Below are 26622 nucleotides of genomic sequence, written 5' to 3'. Positions count from 1 at the left end.
TCCTCCTGAGTATAGCATCCCATAGAAATTGGCCACGAAGTTATCATCACGAGCATTGCGCTCGGCACCAGTGAACGCAGTCATATCATCCTCCTACTTAGGCCAGATGCTTGTGATGTCAGTCATTCGGGGGGGTGGGGGGTGGGGTGCTGGGAGGACTATATCAAACTCTGGCTCTTCCTCTACCTCCTCTTATCTCAGATACCGAGTCAACATATTGCCGAAGAACAACCTATCAATCCTCTTGATCTTTTGCACCTGCACCACCTGTCCAATTAAAGTGTCTTGATTACATGGTAGCGATCGAGTGTTGATCAATTTCAACCAAACTTGAGCCTCTATCTTCATCTTCTTCTTTGAAAATTTCCTATGGCGGCTAGTCTTTTTGTCACTGACCCAGGCGGCCATAGAATTGACACCACATAAAGTGTGTCTAAACTCTAGATATGTAGGGCGGGCAATGAAGTTACACAGGGGCTCATGTGGAAAATCCTGAGTTCCCAAGTAGTTGCATAGAGCGGTTGCAGAAAAATCAATTAGTCAACCCCGAATAGGCACATACTGCTCTGAATCATTGGATTATATTCGGCTTAAAACTCATGAAAAAGGTTCCTATTAATATCCCCGGGGTTCCCGAACACATAGCTAAACCCAAGATCATCAATAGACTTTCATATTTTCGGATACTTAACTCATAAACGACGCTCATCAACAACTATATCGGGGTGCATATGCTTCGGTACATAAGCAATGCTTTACAAGCATTATCCTTTGGTACATAAAAATGTAATGCGGTGCAGATGTGGTATGAAGTAAAAAAATTCGCACAAAAAATTTCCACTTAAACTATTCCCTCTAAAATTTCCCACTTCCCTTCTAAAAATTTTCACTAAAAGTCTAAGCGATTCCAGTTGCCCCTTTACTCTAAGGTTTGAAACCCACAACCTTCTTCATTTGATTTTTTTAAAAAATGACTGTCCATTGCACCCAATCTTCGTCAAAAAAGGGAAAGAAGAAAATGATTGCACCCAATTGGTGACGCTCTTCAGAAGCAGGAGATCTAATTTACATTATTTGATTTCTCCTAAGATATGACTTACATAAATCAGTTTCTCACGACAACAAGAAAGGTTCGGCATTCGGATTTTTTCTATTTCTTTTGAGACCATATACAGGATATTCTACTTTCATTCAGTTTCTGGATTTAATCAAAAAAATTATAGTATTTAGATTTGCTTCAGAATACACAGTAAATGGATTTCTCAGGGAATTTATGATATTGTCCCTTTCTTATGAATTTGGTAAAAGCTTGAGTTAAACGATTTGTAGATCTTTTAATGTCTCAGTTTTTGGATAGATCATTTGTGGGTTTAGCATGAGAGGCTTTTTTTAAGTAAATATTCCACTCGGCTTGATGCCTTGTGGTGAATATATTAATAATAATCTAAAATAGAAATCCAGTTAATACAATGTATGTAAAAATACAAATGAAAGCAGGAAAAAACAATGTAATCTAGCTATTACAACAGTTTGACTTGAACATATTCCAGCCGAAGGTGCCGTTTGTATCCTCTAGCCAAGTGCAAAACCTCAGTGTAGAACCTCAAATGCTCTCACCAGGCACTATGTTTTGCGTACCAAAAGGATTAGGCCAACTTGAATCGCTAATGTACACCTCCAATTGCTGTTGTTGTCCAAACTTATGATGGGGCGTGCAAACACTTTGAGACCTTTGTCTTTTCAATTATTGTGACTAGTCGACTGGTAGATTACCCACAACCCTTATCCCACAATAACTTGGCCATCTTCGATTGAAAATAAGAATTCAAGCAGAAGACAATCAGTTGCACTAAATAGCTGATCCATAAACCATAACAAATGTTACAGTTTCTTCCCGTGTGGTGCTATACATTTTCCAGAATGAGTATTATACAATGCTAATACCACTGGTAGGTGATACAGCACCATACATTAAATAACCTGTCCCATTTCTGTTACACACCAGTAATGCAAGCTTGATGATGAGTAACTGTAGGGACTATCTTGTGTTTGATATCTTGGAGAAGCCATTGTATTTAAAATTAGTACACATATGTACTGATTCATTAATCTGGAGCTCTCCTTTTTGCAATCCTAACCATTAGGTTAGGAGTTTGTTGTTGCACCCCACATTTTTGTACGTAAAAGTACGTCGTAAGCAAACTAATATAAGACCAAAAATGATATCATCTTTGGAAGTATATAAAGTAAGTTATCATGTTACCTCGGAGGTTACAAATATTGAATATCATGAACAACAAGTACAAAGAGGGTTGGAAGGTTCAGAAGCTAAAATTGAAGAAAATAATAATTCGTCGAAAGTCGACAAGTTAGGAATGTTATAACTCGCACCTTTGGGGTGAGACTAGGGTTCTTAACATGATAAGAAGGTTATGTTATAAGTTATGTTAGTCGTATGATATTCGTGTGTTATGTTTTGGAGTCAGGCGAGTTGAGGAACAAAAGTCGATGAAAGTCATCACAAGTTTGGGTCACATGTAACTACGATTTTCTCCCAATATACTTAGAGTTATGGGGTGTTCCACACATAAAATTGAATATCTATGAGTCTATATTCTAACGTATTAAACCGTTTGTCAATACGATAGCAGAGTAGAGAGATATATGCATTTTTGCGAGACTGCGCAAGCTGCTAGGTGACAAGTAGGTGTGTCACCTACTTGCTTAAATGAGAGTATGAAAATGGGCCAGTTCGGGTCGTCCAAAGAGACATTTTAAAGGACTATTTAGTTCATATAATACACTGATAAGAGGCCACAGTAACTAGACCTAAACACCTGCAAACATCCTCCCAAAAATTGAACACAAACCCTAATTGAATTTCTCTCCTTTTCTAGTTCTAGTTGGAGAAAAAACCTTGAGTTTGAAGAACCAAGATAGGAGCTGAGTTATTCAAAAAATAAGTTAAGTTTAATACTCTCTTTTATCCATTTTGTATGCTGGAGATGTATGGAAAATCGTTCTATAATTGTAAGAACTCACGGGACGGTGATAGGAAGCCGTGAGTTTGAGTTATTCACTTGTAGTGGACTGTTTTGTGGACTATTTTGTGTTGCTGTTGGATTGCATGTTTTACTAATGTTTTATGGAGTTTTGGAGGAGTAAGGGTGTGTAGAAACACCACATAAATTCAGGGTGGTGGTCTTGTTATTCATCATAATATTTTCGGGCTGGTTGACACTACTACGGTGGTCGTTTTATGTATGAAGAGATTGGGGTGTGTTGGGCTGTTTTGTAGTATTTTGTGATGTATATAAGGTTGAAAAATAATGTATATATGTTTATATTGTTGTGTTTTTGTGTTGTTGGTGTTATCTTGTATTTGGAGGAAGTAAGGATTATAGGAGAGATGCAGCCCGTTTTAATACAAAATAAGCTTGTCGTTCGTTGTGCGATAGTTGTACCTTTCGTAACTTAATGATATTATTCTTATCATTGTTGTAGATTAAGGTGTGGAGAGGCGACTTCAACTTGGTGATTGGAAAGATTGTGATAAGGTATGTTAAGGCTAAACCTTTCCTTCATTTTGGCATTATCTCATAACTACATGTGTTTGGTAACGAGACATAAAGAGAAGTTCGTATTCCTTAACTTATGTACATTATCCTAACCTCATAAGTTATAGTATTCTCCCTTATCGAGACTTTGTATTCAGTTAAGTATTATTTTCTTCCAGTTAAGAGGGAAGAGGGTCTCTCTCTCTCTCTCTCTCTCTCTCTCTCTCTCTCTCTCTCTCATATATATATATATATATATATATATATATATATATATATATATATATATATATATATATAATATTACAGTATTTTCACCACCATCAAGCTATAAATGATGGGCAGGCCCCTATTAGGAAACCTCTAATCAGATGGTAAGTTATATACCGAGCCTATTGTGGCTGAGCGCCTATGAGCGAGCCTAGAATGGCCAAGATACCTAGCCTAGTACGGACGAGCGCCTATGAGCGAGCCTACTACGGCCGAGCAGTTACACGTACCGAGCCTTATAGGGCCGGACATTTATTTTACTTACTATATTGAGAGAGTTAAGTTAGTATCAGCAGGTAAGTATATCTCTGGATCATCTTTGACTCCTAGTTACTTTCGGTTATTATGTTATCAGTTCAGTTTCAGCTTTAAGTTATTTTATTATCTTACATACTCGGTACATTATTTCGTGCTGACATCCCTTTTCTGGGGACGCTACATTTCATGCGTGCAGGTTCAGATAGACAGACGGGTAGACCTCCTTAGTAGGTGTTACCCGTGTTCGGCTTGATTGGTAAGCTCCACGTCCTTCGGAGTTGCCGGATCTAGGGTTTTGTGTACATATTATGTATATATGTATATATGTTATGGGTAGGTCGGGGCCCTGTTCCGATCACCGTACATCCATCAGTAGAGGCTTGTAGACATATCTTGTCAGTTAGTGCAGCATGTTGGGTTTGTATGCTTTGTATGTATATTTTGTTTGGTTTGTCAGCTGTAGTAGTTATGACGGCCTTGTCAGCCCAACTTTACATTGATGTTTAGTCAAAGCTAGTTTCCATTTTGTTTTATATTTTGGCTTCACAAATTATCTTGCAATGTGGTCCCATGGCCAAAGTATGACATTGTATGTTCAGAGTCCCTCAGTCGCAAGTTGGTACCCTATGTTAAGTGAGGCATCGGGAGCCGGTCTCGCCCCCAAGTTCGGGACATGACAAACTTGGTATCAAAGCAGTTCTGTCCTAGGGAGTCTACAAACTGTGTCTAGTAGGGCCTTGTTTATAGATGCGTTGTGCACCACATTATAAAAGCAGGGAACTACATGGCATTTAGAAGTTGGTTACCCTTCTTTCAAATCTAAATCATGCTGTAGAACTGAGTTATAGGAAATTTGAGTTAAACTTATGTGTTGGTATTTGCATACACAGATGACGGTGACTAGGAAGACTACGGCTAGTCAGAGGAGAGAAACAACAGCAGGTGAGGGGACCAGCAGGGTACCCCCCAGTAGATGGGGCCCAGTCTGAGGCCCAGGGCGAGACCCCTACTCATCCATTACCGGCTCCTCCACCACCTGAGGAGATTCCTAGGGATACCGCACCTCCAGTTCCTCCTCCACTTCAATCAGATCAGGACTTGAGGAGTGCAGTGCATTTGTTGACACAGTTGGTAGCTACCCAGCAATAGGCTAGGACATCAGCTAGTGTAGGATCTTTTGAGGGGTCTGGGAGTTCAAGGGTTCGAGAGTTTATTACTTTGACTCCCCTAGAGTTCACAGGGACAGATCAGAGGGAGGACCTGCAAGATTTCATAGATCAGCTTCACAGGATCTTTTGGGTTATGCATGCCACGGAGAAAGAGACAGTTGAGCTAGCAGCTTTTCGACTCCGAGATATAGCCATCCTTTGGTACGAGGGATGGGAGAGGTCCAGGGGACGTGATGCACCTCCAGCTGTTTGGGAAAATTTTTCAGATGCCTTCCTTGACCAGTACTTACCGTAGGAGATCCGACAGGCTCGAGTCGATCAATTTCTAGCCCTCAAGCAGGGCAATATGTGTGTTCGAGAGTATAGTCTCTGTTTTGACTCATTGGCCAGATATGCACCATCCATAGTTGCTACTATGCGGGACAGGATCCACAGGTTTATAGAAGGGTTGGCCCCAAAGTTGACTGAGGCATGTGCCACCGCTGCATTGTAGGATAGTATGGATATCTCCCGGATTCAGGCATTCGCCCAGAATATAGAAAGGGGTAGGCATTGGCAGCAGGGTACAGAGAGGACTGAGTAAGGGCAGCGTAAGAGGATGAGATTTTCCAGGTCTCAGGAGTAGTCTCAGGGTAGTTATAGGCCTCGGTACTTCAGTTAGCCACCTAGGCCTTCACCACCTCAGTTACAGTGTTACAGGTATGACCGCTATATATAGTTAGGACGAGGTGAGAGCTCACGGGCATCGGGTTTGCAGCGAAAACGAGGTTCAGGGCAGACATGGTCATTTCCGCCACGGTGTGACATCTGTGGTAGAGGACACTTGGGCCAGTGCCAAGCAGGTTCCGAAACTTGTTATACATGTGGGCGTCCGGGGCATATGATGCGAGATTACCCAAATAAAGATTTCGGGGGTATGGCACAACCAACAAGTTCAACAGCAAGATCATCTATGTCCGTGCATCCTTTAGGGCGCGAGTCTCAGTCTTCGGCTGGTAGAGGTTGAGGCAGAGGTAGAGGTTCCAATTCAGGTGGTAATCAGAACCGTATCTATTCTTTAGCGGGTCGACAGGACCAGGACTCTTCACCGGACGTTGTGATAGGTATATTGACCATTTGCTCTCACGATGCTTATGCCTTGATAGATCCATGATCTACTTTATCATATATTACCCCATTTGTGCGCGGAAGTTTGGTATAGTGCCTGAAATACTAAGTGATCCTTTTGTGGTATCTACACCGGTCAGAGAATCGATTATTGCAAGACGAGTTTACCGAGGTTGTACGGTGATAGTTTGTAGTCGTCGGACCTCAACCGACCTAGTTGAGCTAGAGATGATAGATTTTGATGCTATCATGGGCATGGATTGGTTGGCAGCTTTCTATGCCACAATTGATAGCCGAGCAAAGGCAGCCAAATTTCATTTTTCGGGTGAGCCAGTCCTTGAATTGGTAGGTAATACAGCGACACCCAGATGTAGGTTTATTTCCTATCTGAAGGCGAGGAAAATGATCTCAAAAGGGTGCATTTATCATATTGTGCGAGTTAGAGATGCAGATGCTGAGATACCTACACTTCAGTCTATTCCAGTAGTCAAAGAGTACGCAGATGTGTTTCCAGATGAGCTTCCAGGTATTCCTCTAGAGCGAGAGATTGATTTTAGCATCAATTTGCTTCCGGGAACTCAACCAATATCCATCCCTCCGTATAGAATGGCACCTGCCAAATTGAAGGAGTTGAAGGAGTAGTTAAAAGATTTGCTAGAGAAAGGTTTCATCAAACCCAGTACCTCACCTTGGGGTGCACCAGTACTATTTGTGCGGAAGAAAGACGGCTCGCTGAGGATGTGTATCGATTATAAGCAGCTGAACAAGGTAACTATTAAGAATAAGTATCCACTTCCAAGGATCAATGACTTTTTTGATTAGTTCAGGGGGCTAGATGCTTTTCAAAGATAGATTTGCGATCGGGGTACCACTAGGTCAGAGTTCGGGAGAAAGATATTCCGAAGACAGCCTTCAGGACCCGATATGGCCACTTCGAGTTCCGTGTCATGTCCTTCGGGTTGACGAATGCACCTGCCGTATTTATGGACTTGATGAATAGCCTATTTCGGCCAATTTTGGATCTGTTCATGATAATATTTATTGATAATATTCTGGTTTATTCACGTTCAGAGAAGGAGCATGCAGACCACCTGTGAACGATACTCCAAACCCTCCGTGATCGTAAGTTGTATGCTAAGTTTTCTAAATGTGAGTTGTGGTTGAAGTTTGTAGCATTCTTAGGGCATATTGTATCCTATGAAGGTATAAAGGTAGACACTCTGGCCGTGAAATCCTGGCCTAGACCTACCACTCCGACAGAGGTTCGTAGCTTTCTAGGCTTAGCAGGATGCTACCGGAGGTTTGTAGAGGGGTTTTCTTCCCTTTTGGCACCATTGACCAAGCTGACTCAGAAAGCAGCTAAGTTTCAGTGGACAGAGGCTTGCGAGTGGAGTTTCCAAGAGCTTAAGAACAGGTTGACCTCAGCGCCAGTTCTAACACTTGCAGAGGGTCCAGAGGGTTATGCCGTGTATTGTGATGCCTCAGGTGTCGGGTTAGGATGTGTCTTGATGCAACATGGGAAGGTAATTGCGTATGCTTCAAGGCAGTTGAGGAAGCACGAGAGGAATTATCCGACCCACGACCTCGAGTTAGCTGCGGTTGTACATGCACTTAAGATATGGCAACATTATTTATATGGTGTTCATGTTGATGTATTTACAGATCATAAAAGCCTGCAATATATCTTTGAGCAAAAAGAGTTAAATTTGCGACAGAGGCGATGGCTAGAGTTATTGAAAGATTATGATGTTAACATTCTCTACCATCCAGGGAAAGTTAATGTTGTAGCAGATGCCTTAAGTCGACGATCTATGGGTAGCTTAGCACATGTAGAGGCTGAGAAAACATATCTAGCTAGAGAGATTCATCAATTGGCTGGTTTGGGGGTTCGGTTAGTAGTTTCTGATGATGGTGGAGTTGTACTCCAAAACACTGAAAAATCATCTCTCATAGCTGAAGTCAATGAAAGTCTGTACGAGGACCCGAAGTTGGTCGAGTTGAGAGAGCGAGTTCCGCAGCAGAAGAAGCCGTTGTTAGATCTCAAGGGAGATGGGGTTCTCAGATATAGGGGTCGTTTGTGTGTTCCAGATGTAGCAGGGCTACGAGACAGGATTATGTCAGAGGTACATTATTCGTGGTGCTCCATTCATCCTGGGTCGACAAAGATGTATCATGATATTAAGGATGTGTACTGGTGGAATGATATGAAGAAGAACATTGCTGAGTTTGTCGTCCAGTATCCTAGTTGCCAGCAGGTGAAGGTAGAGCAATAGAAGCCCGGAGGGCTAATGTAGACTATAGAGACCCCGACATGGAAATGGGAGGTGATAAACATGGACTTCATCACAGGTTTGCCTCGTTCTCATAGTAAGTTTGATTCTATATGGGTGATAGTCGATAGGCTCACAAAATCAGCCCATTTCCTACCAGTCAGATCTACATATACAACCGAGGATTATGCGAAGTTATATATTAAGGAGATAGTGCAGTTACACGGAGTACTAGTATCTATTATATCTGACCGTGGGGCCCAGTTTACACCACATTTGTGGAGGTCATTTCAGAGAGGTCTAGGGACTCAGGTGAATCTCAGCATAGCTTTTCATCCACAAACTGATGGACAAGCTAAGCGCACAATTCAGACGCTCGAGGATATGTTACGAGCATGTGTGTTGGATTTTAAAAGAAGTTGGGATGAACATCTACCTCTTATCGAGTTTGCATATAATAACAGTTACCACTACTGTATCCAGATGGCTCCGTACGATGCTTTGTATGGGCATAAGTGCAGATCTCCTATAGGGTGGTTTGATGTTGGAGAATTTGGGTTACATGGGCCAGACTTGATTCAACAGGCCGTATAGAAGGTAAAGCTTATCCAAGAGCGACTGTTGATAGCCCAGAGTCATCAGAAGTCATATTTTGATGTACGGCGACGAAACTTAGAGTTCGGGGTTGATGACTGGGTGTTCTTAAAGGTGTCGCCTATGAAGGGCGTGATGAGGTTTGGCAAGAAAGGCAAGCTTAGCCCACGGTATATTGGGCCTTATAGGATTATTCGGAGAGTGGGCCAAGTAGCTTATGAGTAAGAATTGCCCTCGGAATTGGAGTCTGTCCATCCGGGTTTTCACATATCTATGCTACAGAAGTGCATTGGCGATCCTACCCGAGTGGTGCCCACTGATGATGTACAGATTACAGATGACTTGTCATACGAGGAAGTTCCAGTTGCCATTCTAAACTGACAAATCCATAAGCTACGAAATAAGGAGGTAGCCTCCGTGACAGTTTTATGGAGAAGCAAGAACGTGGAAGAGATGACGTGGGAAGCGGAGGAAGAAATGAATCTAAATATCCCCACCTATTTCATACTGAAGATATGGCTCGAGATGGGATACTTCAGCACAACTCTATTCAAGCCAGTAGGTCATCAGGTAAGCTCTTATTTTTGACCTTCAGTATATATGATTGATGGACGTGTGAGGCCAAGTATTGCTATTTATAGACATTGGCCATGTGTGGCATGTATAGTATGTTTTCTGGCTGCGTGCAGGTTGGTTTTAGTCTAGTGTACAGAGGAGACTCTGGTAAAATTTTCCTAAGTCTTTAAGAGAAAGCATTAGAGGACGAATGTTCCTAAGGGGAGAATGATGTTACACCCCACATTTTCGTATGTAAAAGTGCGTCGTAAGCAAACTAATGTAAGAACAAAAATGAGATCATCTTTGGAAGTATATAAAGTAAGTTATCATGTTACCTTAGAGGTTGCAAATATTGAATATCATGAACAACAAGTACAAAGAGGGTTGGAAGGTTCAGAAGCTAAGGAATTGAAGAAAATAATGATTCGTCAAAAGTCGACAATTTAGGAATGTAATAACCCGTACCTTTGGGGTGAGACTAGGGTTCTTAACATGATAAGAAGGTTATGTTATGAGTTATGTTAGTCGTATGATAGTCGTGTGTTATGTTTTGAAGTCAGGCGAGTTGAGGAACAAAAGTCGATTAAAGTCATCACAAGTTACGTTCATAAGTTTTACTAAAAGTTGGGTCAAATGTAACTATGATTTTCTCCCAATATACTTAGAGTCATGGGGTGTTACACCCATAAAATTGAATATCTATGAGTCTATTTTCTAATGCATTAAACCTTTTGTCAATACGACATCGGAGTAGAGAGATATATGCATTTTTGCAAGAGTGTGCAAGCTGCTAGGTGACAAGTAGGTGTGTCACCTACTTGCTTAAATGAGAGTAGGAAAATGGGCCAGTTCGGGTCGTCCAAAGAGACCTTTTAAAGGCCTATTTCATTCATATAATACACTGATAAGAGGGCACAGTAACAGACCTAAACCCCTGCAAACATCCTCCCAAAATTGCACACAAACTCTAATTGAATTTCTCTCCTTTTCTAGTTCTAGTTGGAGGAAAAACCTTGAGTTTGAAGAACCAAGATAGGAGCTGAGTTATTCAACAAATAAGGTAAGTTTACTGCTCTCTTTTATCCATTTTTTCTGATGGAGATGTATGAAAAATCGTTCTATAATTGTTAGAACTCACGGCGCAGACTATTTTATGGACTGTTTTGTATTGCTGTTGGATTGCGTGTTTTACTACTGTTTTATGGAGTTTTGGAGGAGGAAGGGTGTGGAAAAATACCACATAAATACAGGGTGGTGGGCTGGTCATTCGTCGTAATATTTTCGAGCTGTTTGACACTACTACAGTGGTCGTTTTTTGTATGAAGAGGTTGGGGTGTGTTGGGCTATTTTGTAGTATTTTGTGGTGTATATAAGGTTGAAAAATAATGTATATATGTTTATATTGTTGTGTTTTTGTGTTGTTGGTGTTATCTTGAATTTGGAGGAAGTAAGGATTATAGGGGAGATGCTGCCCGTTTTAATACAAAATAAGCTTGTCGTTCGTTATGCGATAGTTGTACCTTTTGTAACTTAATGATAGTATTATTATTATTATTGTTGTTGTAGATTAAGGTGCGAAGAGGCGAGTTCAATTTGGTGATTGGAAAGATTGTGATAAGGTATGTTAAGGCTAAACCTTTCCTTCATTTTGGCATGATCTCATAACTACATGTGTTTGATAACGAGACCTAAAAAGAAGTTCGTATTCCTGAACTTATGTACATTATCCTAGTCTTATAAGTTACAATATTCTCCCTTATCGGAACTTTATATTCAGTTAAGTATTATTTTCTTCTAGTCAAGAGGGCATAGGGTCTGTATATATATATATATATATATATATATATATATATATATATATATATATATATATATATATATATATATAGTATTACAGTATTTTCACCACCATCGAGCTATAATCGATGGGCAGGCCCCTATTGGGCAACCTCTGATCAGATGGTAAGTTATATACCGAGCCTACTATGGCCGAGCGCCTATGAGCGAGTCCAGAATGGCCGAGATACCTAGCCTAGTACGGCCGAGCGCCTATGAGCGAGCCTACGACAGCCGAGCAGTTACACGTACCGAGCCTTATAGGGCCGGTCATTTATTTTACTTACTATATTGAGAGAGTTGAGTTAGTATCAACAGGTAAGTATATCTCCATATCATCTTTGACTCCTAGTTACTTTCAGTTATTATATTATCTGTTTAGTTTCAGCTTTAAGTTATTTTATTGTCTTACATACTCGGTACATTATTTCGTACTGACGTTCCTTTCCCGGGGACGCTGTATTTCATGCGTGTAGGTTCAGATAGACAGACGGATAGACCTCCTAAGTAGGTGTTGCCCGAGTTCAGCTTGATCGGTAAGCTCTACGTCCTTCGGAGTTGCCGCATCTAGGGTTTTGTGTACATATTGTGTATATATGTATATATATTATGGGTAGGTCGGGGCCTTGTTTCGATCACAGTACATCCATCAGTAGAGGCTTGTAGACATATCCTGTCAGTTAGTGCATCATGTTGGGCTTGTATGTATATTTTGGTTGGTTTGTCAGCTGTTGTAGTTATGACGGCCTTGTTGGCCCAGCTTTACATTGATGTTTAGTCAAAGCTAGTTTCCGTTCTGTTTTATATTTTGGCTTCACATATTGTCTTGCAATGTGGCCCCATGGCCAAAGTATAACATTGTATGTTCAGAGTCCCTTAGTCGCAAGTTGGTACGCTATGTTAAGTGAGGCATCGGGTGCCGGTCTCGCGCCCAGGTTCGGGGCGTGACATTTGTAGCTTGTCTAGATTTAATATTCTTCTCCCTGTACTGGGCAGTTCAGAGAAAGCGAGGAATTGATTTGTGCATGAGAGGCTTGAAATCATTATATTAGAATTTTTTTATACTGCTTTATCTTCTAAAATGTTTCACCTACTTTTAAATACCTTTATTTCTGTTAATAAAGCATTTCTTTCAAAAAAAAAAAAAAAGGTTTATTTTGTTCTGAGAAATGAAGGAAGAGTAGGGGATTGCCAAGGGTATTTGAGCTTTCCACTTAAATGATAAAGAGCTACAAAACTCACGGATTTAGCTACATCACAGTTCTTTGATGAAACTCAACTTGATTGACTTGAATAAAACTAAAAAGCTTTTATTTTTGATGAAGAACTCAAATATTTTGAGACTACACAAATTGTTAAATTGGATCGGAGACATTTGGCTAAATACTTACAAGCTTGGATTTAATATAGTGAATCAATAAGAGTGCTATAAGAAATTATACAATTTTAGTTAGAGGTAGAACAAATTGAACAAAGTGGCAGCAGATAAAATATTTTGACTTGTAGGTTAATTGGGCATATACAATACTATTACTATCTCAGAGTGAAAAAGAAGTCAAGGTAGTTTCATGGTCCTATATTACATGATTTAATTACTTCTTCCTGAATTATGTATACATTTGACTTATACTACCCTTGAAGTTCTTTTATGAAATTTAATTGCCTAGAAGTCTTAAATATTGTTGAGTTTGTCATTTCCATGTTTTTATGCTATTCTATAATTTCTTGTCCAAAATTATGTATGTGTATGTAGATTGACATTATTCTCTTTAAATATTATGTTTAATTCTTTTACAACATTCAGTAAGCAAAGAAACTACATACAATTATCATTTTCTATTGTAGCATAGTGACTGTTGCTATCATGTCTCGTTAAAACTTAGTAACAAAGTGAAGAAATTATCAGCCTCCCCTCTCCCCTAAAAAACAAAAACCTTTTTTTTTGGAACTTGTGATTTGCCTCTTTATGTAAAAATTATTCTATATGCGTCTTAAGTAAATTTGTTCTTAATCTGGTGATATTACTTGCCTGCTATAGTAGTCTATTTTAGCCAATATTTGTTTTTCAAAATCATCAGGCGTCCACCAAAACGATAATTGTGTTTGACAGAGACATGCTCTATGATACTGGGATATAGCTATGCTTGTCTAAGATAATATTTTCTTGCACATAAAAATTGTCCCTGTTTTTCTGGTGCTACAATTGTAGACTCAAGCACTCTTTTGTGTCTAACTATTATTCTTGCCTTTTGTAGTATTGAGCTTAGGGGAGACAGTACTAGACATTGTTATCTTGTGTCTAGCTCCACTCCTTTTGAAACTTCTACAAGAATGAATGATCCAAGAATTTCTTGTCTTTTGTCAAACTTTGCAGTGGTTTACTGACAAGAAGATGCGGTTCAACTTGCAAGTCTCCTTTCTGAAAGTATGTATTGATTGAAATCCAAAGCCAGGCTTGCACTAATATAACTGTTTATTAGTGTTATAGCTGAAAAATTCTCATATTATGTGAGAGACAATAAAAGATTACACGTACTGAAATATTTTCTTTTCCGTTTCTCCACAAATAACGAAGTGCATCTAATAACGTTTCTAACTAAAGATTTCACATTACTCTTTTCTTTTATAGGTTTTTTGTGCCAATGAAGAAGTGTGACCTTGACATCAAAGGGGTTTACTTTTCGCAAGTATTACTCAAACCGAAGGAACAATAGAACCAGTCAAGGTACTTACCCCCTCTGTTTCTATTTATGCGAACCCATTTGACTGGGCACGGACTTGTGGTGTAAAATGAGGCACATATATTTTGTGTGGCTATAAATTATTGCATAAAGGTAATTTGTTTCCAAATAAGGAAATAGGTCATTCTTTTTTACACGAACTAAAAAGGAAATAAGTTCACATAAATTGAAACGGAGTGAATATAATTTATAACTTCGTCATATGTCATTTAGATGTGTGTTAGCTACCTTATCCTTCTACGTTGATTCAAGTAATGCGCAGGATGCGAGAGACCAAAATTTTTCAGATTCCTCTGGATCAAACTCATAGTCCAATTCTTGAAAAGGTACTCTTTTATTAATTTATTGTTTATACCTGCTAAAGCAAGATGTTAGTACTATTGTTGGGATGGGGAATTCTCTATTATGCATTAGTATCACCATTTTCATATCTTTTTAATGAACATAAGGGATTTCCACTTGGTGCTACTGCTAGTACATAGAGCTAGAGATGGTGTTTTATTGGGAAGAGGAGTAGTAATGTACTAGCGTAGACATATCCACAGGAAAGAGGGATCAAAAGTATTGTTGCTTTCTCGTCCTCACTTGCTTCCCCAAATTATTATGTTCTCTTAGTTGGGTGACTAAAATTGCTTTAAGAATGCAAGTTATTAATGTTTCTGATGATCACATTTTTTTTCTTTGGTGACCGCCTGATATGGATGTTTCTTAGACTTGTTCACTTTCTGGCCAAAGGGTTCTGTTTTTGAGTCGCCATCAAAAATAGAAACGTAGTGTAGCTTCTGATCTGATTATATGTTTTCATCTTATTGCATTTTGGTGATGCTATGTTACCATGAATGCAACATTTTGGCAAGTGCACCTGGTGTGAATTGAAGTTAAGTAACATGTTGTTCCTTTGTCGTATCGAATATCAGTTCTGATGATAATCTCCGTTATTATTCATTATGTATGAAAATCACGTGTGAAATCTTCTCCTTTGAGCTTGCATTCTATTGGTTTCTATTTAATATTTGATTTCTTTTTCAATGTGTAGGAAAATTTTTGTGATGCGATTAAAAGTAGTGGCCAAAGTCGGTTTGATCCATTTGAAATTATTGATGAAGACTTTTGGACAATACATTTGATTTTGTAAAGTTCATATTTAGCACACAACTTGAAGCAATTTGCTTTATTGGTTGATTGTAGTACATGAAATGTATTCCTTTTTTCGAAGTAAATTGCATGTATGTGTTTAAAACAATCTATTTTTTTTTATTGATTAATGAAGTGCTTGAGATCTTTATACTTATGTAATGACCTCTAATATATGATAAATATGTATTTGTTAATAAATGCAATCATAGGGTATATAAAAAAAATAAAATATTTTTTTAAAAGCATAGTAACAAAGACCACGCTTTAGAAGTGCAGCTTTAGGAGCCACACTTGAAAAGCGTGGCCGATGAGGTAATGAAGGCCTTGCTTTAGAAGTGTAGCTTTAGGACATGAAAAGTGTGGCCATAGGAAAGTGTAGCCTTTGCCTTATGAAAAGCGTTACGCTTGTTTAGGCCACCCCTTGAAAAGCATTGCCTTAGGTCGAAAAGTGTGGTCTATGATCAAAATCCACACTTTCATATAGTTTAGACCACATTTTTCGGGTGTGGTTAAATGCTTAATTTGTTGTAGTGATTCCCGTATAGTAACCAAGCAAGGCGATTAGGTATATTCCTATCTGAACCGCAAATCCGTTTCCGATGCTCAGGTTCAAGATCTTACTCTACTCAATCTTATATGCAATCTAGAATTCCCTCTCCTGAGTTCAATCCTAGATTCGTAGATAGTATTCAATTGGTAATCAAGTAATCATATAATTAAGTACAAGATTGAATAAATAAACTAATATAATAAAATAATAAGAACAATTCATATTTCAAACTACAACATTCATGTAGCACCCCACAACTCTAGAACTAATAAACTATGAAACTAAAAGAAGAGAAGAGAAGCAAAACTAGTTAAAAGCCTCCTTCAAAGCGTGGTTTGTGTTCTCCCCTCCAAAGTGACGTGTTCTCCTCCCAAATATATGTTAGATCCTCTCCAAATTAGGTTTAAGACCCCTTTTATACGAGTTGAGACCGTGTAGGACCGAAATAACCTTTTTTCGGGCGAAATAGAAAAATGTCTCGCACGCAGGTCCAGGCCAGCGCCTCACGCTGGACCTGGCGCTAAAACCAATACGTTATTTCATCTTCAATTCCAAGTGCTTTTTTTGATTGTAATTCCCTTTTCTTTTGTCTTGCACTTGGGGGGACAAACACCAATGGGTGTTCCCCCCTTTGTCTCCTTATTTTTTTATTCTTTTTCTTCCGTATTCTATTCAATTTTGCTCCAAATCTCTTCATCTTCACATCGCTTTATTCCTACACAGTTAAAATATAATATTAAGCACAAAGTAATATAATTAATACTCAAAATATTGTTAAAAGTAATAGAATGTGAGGCAACAATAGTTAAATATATGCATTTTTGGCCTAACGTCACTAGGCTGCGAGGCCTACCTCGCGATAGAGCATTAAATGCAAAGGCTGGGGCGAGTTGTAGACCGGGTGGCGCCAGGTGGGGCACGAGGGGCAGCGCACTATGGAGCACACATCACCATCTCTAGCGCAAGGAACACGTGGGACTGGGCAAGCAACACCAGCTCTGGCGCGAGGTCCTCTGTGCTTTGGGGCGCGAGGTCCGTTTTTAGGACTCCTTCATGAATGTTTGACCTCTTAACATGCTCTCGTACTTATTCAAATACCAAAATTCAACTAAAAACTTGTTTGTACCTTAAGACAAAGAGAAAAATATCTAATTAAGCTAAACTAAACAACGAATTGGCTTGCCTCCTATGAAGCGCCTGATTTAACGTCCCAGCATGATCAATACAACATCACAGTGGGTTGCCTTCCTTAAAGCGCCTGATTTAACATCACGACAGGACGCAAAATATTCCCTCAAGTGTTACATCCCGTACTTTTCTACGTTGGATTTGTCATAAGATATCAATGACAAGACTATTTTTGAGGTTGTAAGTGCTTATGATATTTATATCAAGTGATAAGTAAGTGTTAGTATAAAATCATGGAATATAGAATTAGTTATTAAGTGTCATTTGTATAAATTCACATGGAATCACAAGGATAAGGGGGGCTTATGACTAATAAACTTTATAAGGATTAAGGTGGCAGCAAGTAGGGAATTCAATATTGACTAGGCAAGTCTTGGAGACAGGTGGAAAGATTAGAGAGTTTGGTGGCTTAGTCATCAAATTATTGGGGTGGATAAGTAGTTAAAAAATTTGGATAGGCTTGACTTGATAACCCTCCCAACGTGGCAGCCAAGAAAAGCCCAATAAATGACTCTTAAGTCATAGAGCAAGATGTCACATTTAGAAAATTAGTGGATAAGTTAGGTGGGAACATCACCCCCTACGTGGCAATAAGTAAAAATGACTCAAACATCCAAATGGTGACTCTTTGGTTTCTGGGATTAGGTAGCATTTTAGGGGAAATTGTGGGCTGCCACATGGCATGAAGTTGGCCAAGGGCGGCACTAATTGTGCATATATGAGTCATAGCACTTAAAATACATGATTTACACGTGTAAAGTTTGGTGATGATTCATCAGGTGTGTACCTAGAGGATTATACGTGTAGAATGGAAAGAAAGTCTTTAATGTTAGCAATATAACATCCCGTACTTTAGTACTAGGATGTCACCACATGGCTACATAGTAAAGAGAAACAAGTGACTAATACAAGTTATCATGGAGGTGGCATCTTTATAGCTAATTAGGAAATTATGGATAAGTATTGCTAGTAGTAGAACTAGATAAAGATTAGGTAGAATAAAAGGGGTGGATACGTGTACAAATTAGTTGAGGTTATGGAATGGGTGTTTAATTTTATTAGATGACCATGTGTCATAAATTAAGTAAAGAATGGAGGGGGGAGGATCTCATGTGTAGTTTGGGGGACAATATTTAGTGACTAAGCACTACTAGAGGCAAAGGTGGCATTCCTATAAATGGTGACTCTTGGTTTATGTGGTTAGGTGGCATCTTTAGGGAATTTTGGGGCATAAGTAAGCCACAAAAGCAGGGCCCACAACCCACTTTATAAGAGATCTTCCTACATTTTTAAGTGAGATGTATTTACATAGCTAGTAACGAAAAGGCTCTCACTTTGCTTACTATATTCCACAACGTTTTCTAGTCTTTTTAAGAAGGAGTATTTGGTTCTTGTTCAAAGATTTAAGAAGGAGAAAAATTTGTTCTTGGAAAGCTCAAGTGAAAGCAGTTGATAATTTCTTCAAGTAAGGTATGTTAAGGCTATCCTTCCTTTCTTTTATCATGATCCAAGTAACGATATGAAATGTAATATTATTCCATAAATGGTTCTACTCTTAGCAGTTAAGGATGTCTATGTTATTCATTCCGGTAAAGTTATATTCAAGTATGTCTAAGTGCATTCCTAAGTTCCCTATTGAAGTATTTGATAAAGATGTTAATGTTTATAAAATAGTGATACATGCATCCTCATGCATTTACCACCGTGCTACGGCCGGTTGGGCAGACATGCATCTTCATTTACCACCGTGCTACGTCCGGTTGGGAAGTGATGCATTTACCACCGAGCTACGACCGATTGGGCAGTTATACATTTACCACCGAGCTATGGCCGGTCGGACAGTCATGTATTTACCACCCGCTACAGCCGGTCGGGCAGTTACCATTGATCAATTGGGCTGTCATGCATCATACGATATGGATAATAGTCTCAAAGAGAAGCATTATATATATAGGTATAATAAGTATGCATATACAGAGATTCAGGTTGATTCGTATATGTCTTTAATTAATATTGACTTATTGTTATGTTTCAGTTCCGCCTTACATACTCGGTACATTATTCGTACTGACGTCCTTTTGTTTGGGACGCTGCATTCATGCCTGCAGGTATAGATAATCAGTTTGATGAGCCCTCATAGTAGATGAGGTTGGCATTCAGCGAAGGATCGGTAAAACTCCACCTCATTCGGAGTGCAACCGGGTCTATGAGTCATCATGTCAGAGTTTTGCCACAGACTTATGGGTAGGCCGGTACCCTATCCCATTTGATGTCGCATAATCTTAGAGGCTTTGTAGACAGAGGTTCATTTTATACAGTATGCCAGAGGCCTTGACGGCCCATATGTATTCATGATTTAAGAATGATGGTTCATTGATACAGTGTTTGCTCACTTATAGTTATACATTATGAGTTGTGGCCATGTTGTCCCACGATAGTTAAAAAATAAAAGGTTACAAAGTGGTTCGCTCGGGCCAGTACAAAACCGGGTGCCAGCCACGCCTCCCCATATTTGAGGAGTGACAAAAGTGGTATCAGAGCGGGTTGTGTCCTAGGAAGTCTACAAAGCCGTGCCTAGTAGAGTCTCACTTATGGGTGTGTTGTGCACCACATTTATAATTGAGAGGCTATAGGGCATTTAGGAAATGTACCCTTCTTTTGTTTCCAGATCGTGCCATAGATCTAAGTCGTAAGAAGTCAGTATGAAACTTCCACCTTATTTTGTATGCACCAGAGGTGCAAGTATCATAGTAGAGCTTTATGGCGTAGATGTAATTTCTACCTATGTGAAAGGGAGGTTATGAAAGTGACAGAAGATACGATGCGAGATTGAAAGGTAAGTAAGGTAAAGGTGAAGAAGATATGAGATACTCAGGTACAAAAGGTTGCGAATAGTCTAGACTTCAGATAGAGGTTGAGTTTTAGATTAGTTTACAGAAAAGACCCTAGCAAAAATTTTGTAAATCTCTAAGAGTTAACATTCGAGGACGAATGTTTGAAAAGGGGGGAAGGATGTTACATCCCGTACTTTTCTACGTTGGATTTGTCATAAGATAATTGACATAAGTTCAATGACAAGACTATTTTTGAGGTTATAAGTGCTTATGATATTTATATCAAGTGATAAGTAAATGTTGGTATAAAGTCATGGAATATGAAATTAGTTATAAGTAGATAAGTGTCATTTGTATAAATCCACATGGAATCATGAGGATAAGGGGGCTCATGACTAATCAACTTTATAAGAATTAAGGTGGCAGCAAGTAGGGTATTGATTAGGCAAGTCTTGGAGATAGGTGGCAAGATTAGGGAGTTTTGGTGGCTTAGTCATCAAATTATTGGGGTAGATAAGTAGTTAAAATGTTTGGATAGGCTTGAATTCATAAGCCTCCCAACGTGGCAGCCAAGGAAAGCCCAATAAATGACTTTTAAGTCATAGAGCAAGATGTCACATTTAGGAAATTGGTGGATAAGTTAGGTGGGAACATCACCCCCCACGTGGTAACAAGTTAAAATGACTCAAACATCCAAATGGTGACTCTTTGATTTATGGGATTAGGTGGCGTTTTAGGGGAAATTGTGGGCTGCCACATGGCATGAAGTTGGCCAAGGGTGGCACTAATTATGCATATATGAGTCATAGCACTTAAAGTACATGATTTACACGTGTAAAGTTTGGTAATGATTCATCAGGTGTGTACCTAGAGGATTACATGTGTAGAATAGAAAGGAAGTCTTTAATATTAGCAGTATAATATCCCGCACTTTAGTACTAGGATGTCACCACATGGCTACATAGTAAGGAGCAACAAGTGACTAATATAAGTTATCATGGAGGTGGCATCTTTATAGCTAATTAGGAAATCATGGATAAGTATTGCTAGAAGCAGGACTAGACAAATATTAGGTAGAATAAAGGGGTGGATACGTGTACAAATTAGTTGAGATTATGGAATGGGTGTCTAATTTTATTAGATGACCATGTGTCATAAATTAAGGAAAGAGTGGAGGGGGGAGGATCCCATGTGTAGTTGTGGGGGACAATATTTAGTGACTAAGCACTACTAGAGGTAAAAGTGGCATTCTTATAAATGATGACTCTTGGTTTATGTGGCTAGGTGGCATCTTTAGAGAATTTTTTGGGCATAAGTAAGCCACAAAAGTGGGGCCCACAACCCACTTTATAAGAGATCTTTCTACATTATTAAGTGAGATGTATTTACATAGCTAGCAACAAAAAGGCTCTCACTTTGCTTACTATATTCTACAACGTTTTCTAGTATTTTTAAGAAAGAGTGTTTGGTTCTTGTTCAAAGATTTAAGAAGGAGCAAAAATTGTTCTTGGAAAGCTCAAGTGAAAGTAGTTGATAATTTCTTCAAGTAAGGTATGTTAAGGCTATCCTTCTTTTCTTTTGGCATGATCCAGCTAACGATACGTAAACGTAATGTTATTCCATAAATGGTTCTACTCTTAGCAGTTAAGGATGTCTATGTTATTCATTCCGGTAAAGTTATATTCAAGTATGTCTAAGTGCGTTCCTAAGTTCCCTATTGAAGTATTTGATAAAGATGTTAAAGTTTATAAAATAGCGATACATGCATCTTCATGCATTTACCACCGTGCTACGGCCGGTTGGGTAGACATGCATCTTCATTTACCACCGTGCTACGTCCTGTTGGGCAGTCATGCATTTACCACCGAGCTACGACCGGTTGGGCAGTTATACATTTACCACCGAGCTACGGCTGGTCGGACAGTCATGTATTTACCACCCGCTACGTCTGGTCGGGCAGTTACCACTGATCAGTTGGGCAGTCATGCATCATACGATATGTATAATAGTCTCAAAGAGAAGTATTATATATATAAGTGTAATAAGTATGCATATACAGAGATTCAGACTTTGCCCATTGTCTAAAAAGTGCCATCACTCTTGGGATCTCGTATTTCGATAGCTCCATGCTTCGTAGCCCGTACTAATTCAAATGGACCCGACTATCTAGACTTGAACTTCCCAAGAAAGAATTTCAACCTTGAATTGAACAATAGAATGACTTGACCTGGTTCAAACTCACGATGCAAAATTTGTTTGTCATGTCATCTCTTTGTTTTCTCTTTATACAGCTTCGCATTATCATAAGCGTGAAATCGACACTCTTCGAGCTTATTGAGTTGAAACATTCATTTTCCCCAGCTAGATCCATATCAAAGTTTAGCTTCTTGAGTTCCGAATATGCCTTGTGCTCAAGCTCAATAGGCAAGTGACAAGCCTTCCCATAAACCAACCTGTACGACGAAGTGCCAATTGGAGTTTTGTACAAATTTAAATATGCCCGTAGATTGTCATCCAACTTGCTAGACCAATCCTTTCTACTTGCGCTCACTGTCTTCTCCTAAATTTTCTTCACCTCCCTATTCGAAACCTCGACTTGACCACTATTTTATGGATGATAGGCAGTTGCGACCTTGTGTTTCACCCCATATTTAGCCAAGAGGTTGCCCAGTAATTTGTTAAAAAAGTGAGTACCTACATCACTAATCAAATCACACGGAGTTTCACATCTCGTGAAAATATTTTTCTTCACGAAGATCACCACCACCTTAGCATTATTCGTAGGCAAAGCCACAACCTCTACCCACTTTGACATATAATCAACTGCAACAAAGATGTACCTATGGCCATTGGAGGATGGAAATGCCCCCATAAAGTCTCTTTCCCAAACATCGATGATTTTGACCTCAAGTATGCCCTTCAATATCATCTCATGACTCCTTGAAATTGTACCTGTTCTTTGGCACCTATCATATTTTTTCACAAAGGCATGTGCATCCTTGAACATAGTGGGCCAATATAATCATGATTGCAACACCTTTACATCCATTTTGTCTCCACCATGGTGCCCTTCATAAGGTGATTCATGGAAATCATGCAAAATTGCTTCCATCTTCTCCTTAGGGACACAACGGCGCACCAACTAATCTACACATTGCTTAAATAATAACGGCTCATACCATAGATAAAATCTAACATCATGCATGAAGTTTCTCTTACCATCTGGTGACAACTATGACAAAGTCACCCTATTTACAATGAAGTTCACATAGTCAGCATACCATGGGGTCGCACCAGTTGTGATGGCTAACAATTGATCATTAGGATGTGTGCTGAATTTCACCCTCTTCATCAACATGTGTGCGAGTTTCCAAGCGCGACAAGTGATCAACTACCTGACTTTTGGTCCCCTTTCAGTCTCTGATTTCCACATCAAATTCCTACAAAAGAAGGACCCAAAGAATAAGTCTAGGCCTTGAATCCTTTTTCTCAAACAAATACCTGATAGTTGTATGGTCTGTGTAGATGATGACTTTAGTTCCCACCAAGTAGGCTCTAAATTTTTCAAAAACTTATAATACAGCTAGCAACTCTTTTTTCTGTAAGTATGTAATTTATCTGTGCTGGGTTTAGAGTTTTGCTAGAGTATTAAATCGAGTGGAACACTTTGTTTTTTTCCTCTAGCCCAGTACGACACCAGTTGCCGTGTCACTGGCATCACACATTAACTCAAAAGGCTCCACCAGTCTAGGGCGGTGATAATTGGTGCAGTCACCAATATATTTATAAGATCCTCGTACGCCTTCAAGAAATGCTCATCAACCTTGAAAGTCATGTCCTTCTCAATTAATCTGCACAAGGGAGCAGAAATCTTAGATATTAATGAATCTGCGATAGAAATCTACATGCCCCACAAAGCTTCTGACTCCTTTGATAGAGATTGGAGGTGGCAGTTTGTCAATTGCATCCACTTTTGCCTTGTCCACCTCCAACCTATCTTTGGACACTTTGTGTCCGAGTACAATTCCTTCTCGTACCATAAAATGACACTTATCCAAATTTTGCACTAAGTTTGTCTCTTCATACCTAGCAAGAACTTTACTCAAATACTTTAAGCATTCATCAAAATATGATCCAAAGAACGAAAAATCATCCATAAACACTTTAACAAATGTTTCTACCATATCAGTGAAGATTGCCTTCATGCACCTTTGAAACAGTCGCTGGTGCATTGCACAACCCAAACAGCATTCGCTTAAAAGCATAAGTGCCATAAGGACAAGTGAAGTTAGTCTTCTCTTGATACTCTGGTGCAATTAATATCTGATTATAGCCATAATATCAATCAAGAAAATAGTAATAGTCTTGTCCGGCCAACCTATCTAACATCTGATCAATGAAGGGAAGGGGGAAGTTATCCATCTAGTAGTATTATTCAATTTCCGGTAGCCTATGCAAATTTTCCAACATGTGACAGTTCTAGTTGGAATTAATTCATTATTCCCATTTATGACCACCATTATTCCATCCTTCTTAGGCACACACTGTACTGGACTTACCCATTTGCTGTCAGAGATGGGAATGATAACATCTAGCCACTTGATGACTTCCTTTCTTACCACTTCCTTCATGACTGGATTCAAGTGGCGTTGGTATTCCACACTTGGTTTGTGCCCATCCTTCATGAGAATTTTATGCATACAAAACCCTGGGCTAATACCGCGAATGTCAGCCATGGTCCATCCAATCGCCCGCTTGTGCTCTCTAAGCACGTGAAGCAACTTTCCCTTCTGCAAAACAGACAACTCAGAAGATAAAACAATAGATAAGGTTTCATTAGCACCCAAATAAGCATGATAAAGATGAGAGGGTAGGGGTTTGAGCTCCAATTTGGGAGCTTCTTCGATGGACGACTTGGGTGGCGGCCCAGTTGGTCTATCTAGAGGCTCGAAATTGATCATTCCTTTGATGTAAGAACATGCATCCAGATGATGCACCATCTCCTTAACCGCATCATCCAAGTGAATGTTGTTAAACAATATAAGTACTTTCTCTAGAGAGTCATCCAGATATGCACCCACATCATTTTTTTCTTCTTCTTTTTCAACCATAGATATCATAGCTAAATCCTCAAAGTGACTTAGAAGCTATTTGCCTTATACACATTAAAGACTGCTTCCACATCATCAACCCAGAGAATTATTTTTCCTTCATGAACTTTTATCACAGCATCATCGGTGGCTAAGAGAGGTCGTCCCAAGATGATGGGGACGTGTTCATCAGCTTCATAGTCTAGTATAATAAAATCTGCTGGAAGAATAAATTGCCCAAACTGTAGTAGCACATATTATATCACCCCATCGGGATGGACAATAGGTCAATCAGTAAGCTACAACATGATAGTGGTTGGCCTTGAGGCCCCCAACCCCAATTGATTGAAACTGAGATTGACATCAAATTTATGCTAGCCCCCAAATCACAAAGTGCCCGTCCCACATCTACCTCACCAATTCGAACAGGGATGGGGAAGCTCCTACAATCCTTCAAATTTTGGGGAAACTTCCTTTGAATTCGTGAGGTGCACTCTTCAATAAGTGCCACTGCTTCAAACTCTGTCAATCTTCTTTTATTAGCCACAATATTTTTGATGTACTTAGCATATTTTGGAATTTCACGTAACACATCAACCAATGGGAGATTCAATTGGATTTGGTTCAGCATATCAAGAAATTTGTTGAACATTCTGTCATCACTTTTATTCTTCAATCTTTGTGGGAAGTGAGGTAGTGGCCTTGCAACTTGAATCTTTTCTCTTTCCTCAGTTTCTTTCTCTGTTTCTCCCATAGCTTTAGGGACCAGTTCGCCTTTAGGGGTGACTCTCTCTTTCTTTCTTTTTGGTAGCTCTTTGAATTCTCTACCATTGCTTAAAGTTACAGCATTTACATGAGGATTGTTCTCTGTATCACTTCGGAGGGCCCCTGCAGGACGGGTATTTTGGTGAGTAGCCACTGCCCAGTCTGCGTCTCTAAATTTCAAAAATCAGTCCTTAGTTATTGATTGTCTGTTCAAAGCTGTTGGTTGTTAATTAGAAGCTTTTTCAACATATCATTGGTTCTTTCTTCTTCCTATTGAGGTGGTTTTTGGGGCTGATGATAGTTTCCTTGGGGTCTGTATTGATTTGACTAACTTGATTTTCACCCCATGAGAAGTTCAGGTTGTTCCTCCAATTGGGATTATAAGTGTTCCCATATTATATATTTTGGTTCATTGGACCTCTACCCTACTGGCCCCCATAATAAATAGATTCTGGATTCACTAGATATTGGTCACTCATTTGACCATCTCCACAAATTTTACAACATATGGCCATCCCTTGCACCTGCTGCATCTGATGCCCTTGACCCATTGCCATCTTAGCCACTTGGTTAGTAAGTTTAGAAATTTCTGCCCGCATGGCTGACATCTCATCCAGCTCGAGTGTACCTATTGCTTTATGTCTTACCATTATTCTTGGTTCACCCTCACCTTGCCAGTTATGATTGTTTGTAGTGAA

The 26622-nt window shown here is 39.3% G+C and overlaps 1 protein-coding gene and 1 long non-coding RNA gene across 2 annotated transcripts; one reads left to right on the top strand and one right to left on the bottom strand.

The window, feature by feature from the left end:
- Positions 1 to 788: 788 nt before the first annotated feature.
- LOC108943749 (uncharacterized) lies at positions 789 to 15634 on the top strand. Its single transcript, XR_011410023.1, has 3 exons — positions 789 to 1130; positions 13875 to 14344; positions 15397 to 15634. It is a non-coding gene; the product is annotated as an uncharacterized lncRNA (long non-coding RNA).
- An 8159-nt stretch (positions 15635 to 23793) lies between these two features.
- On the bottom strand, positions 23794 to 25189 carry LOC104088309 (uncharacterized). The gene is made up of 4 exons (XM_009592964.2): positions 24629 to 25189; positions 24279 to 24392; positions 23979 to 24178; positions 23794 to 23920 (listed from the first exon to the last, which is right to left on the bottom strand). The coding sequence occupies exons 1-4, from the start codon at positions 25187 to 25189 to the stop codon at positions 23794 to 23796; spliced, it is 1002 nt and encodes a 333-aa protein (XP_009591259.2).
- Between the last annotated feature and the right edge of the window lie 1433 nt (positions 25190 to 26622).

The sequence above is a fragment of the Nicotiana tomentosiformis genome, chromosome 8, assembly GCF_000390325.3.
Source record: "Nicotiana tomentosiformis chromosome 8, ASM39032v3, whole genome shotgun sequence".
Classification (NCBI taxonomy): domain Eukaryota; kingdom Viridiplantae; phylum Streptophyta; class Magnoliopsida; order Solanales; family Solanaceae; genus Nicotiana; species Nicotiana tomentosiformis.
Note: the sequence above shows the minus strand (reverse complement) of the source record. Positions and strands in the feature narration are given on the sequence as shown.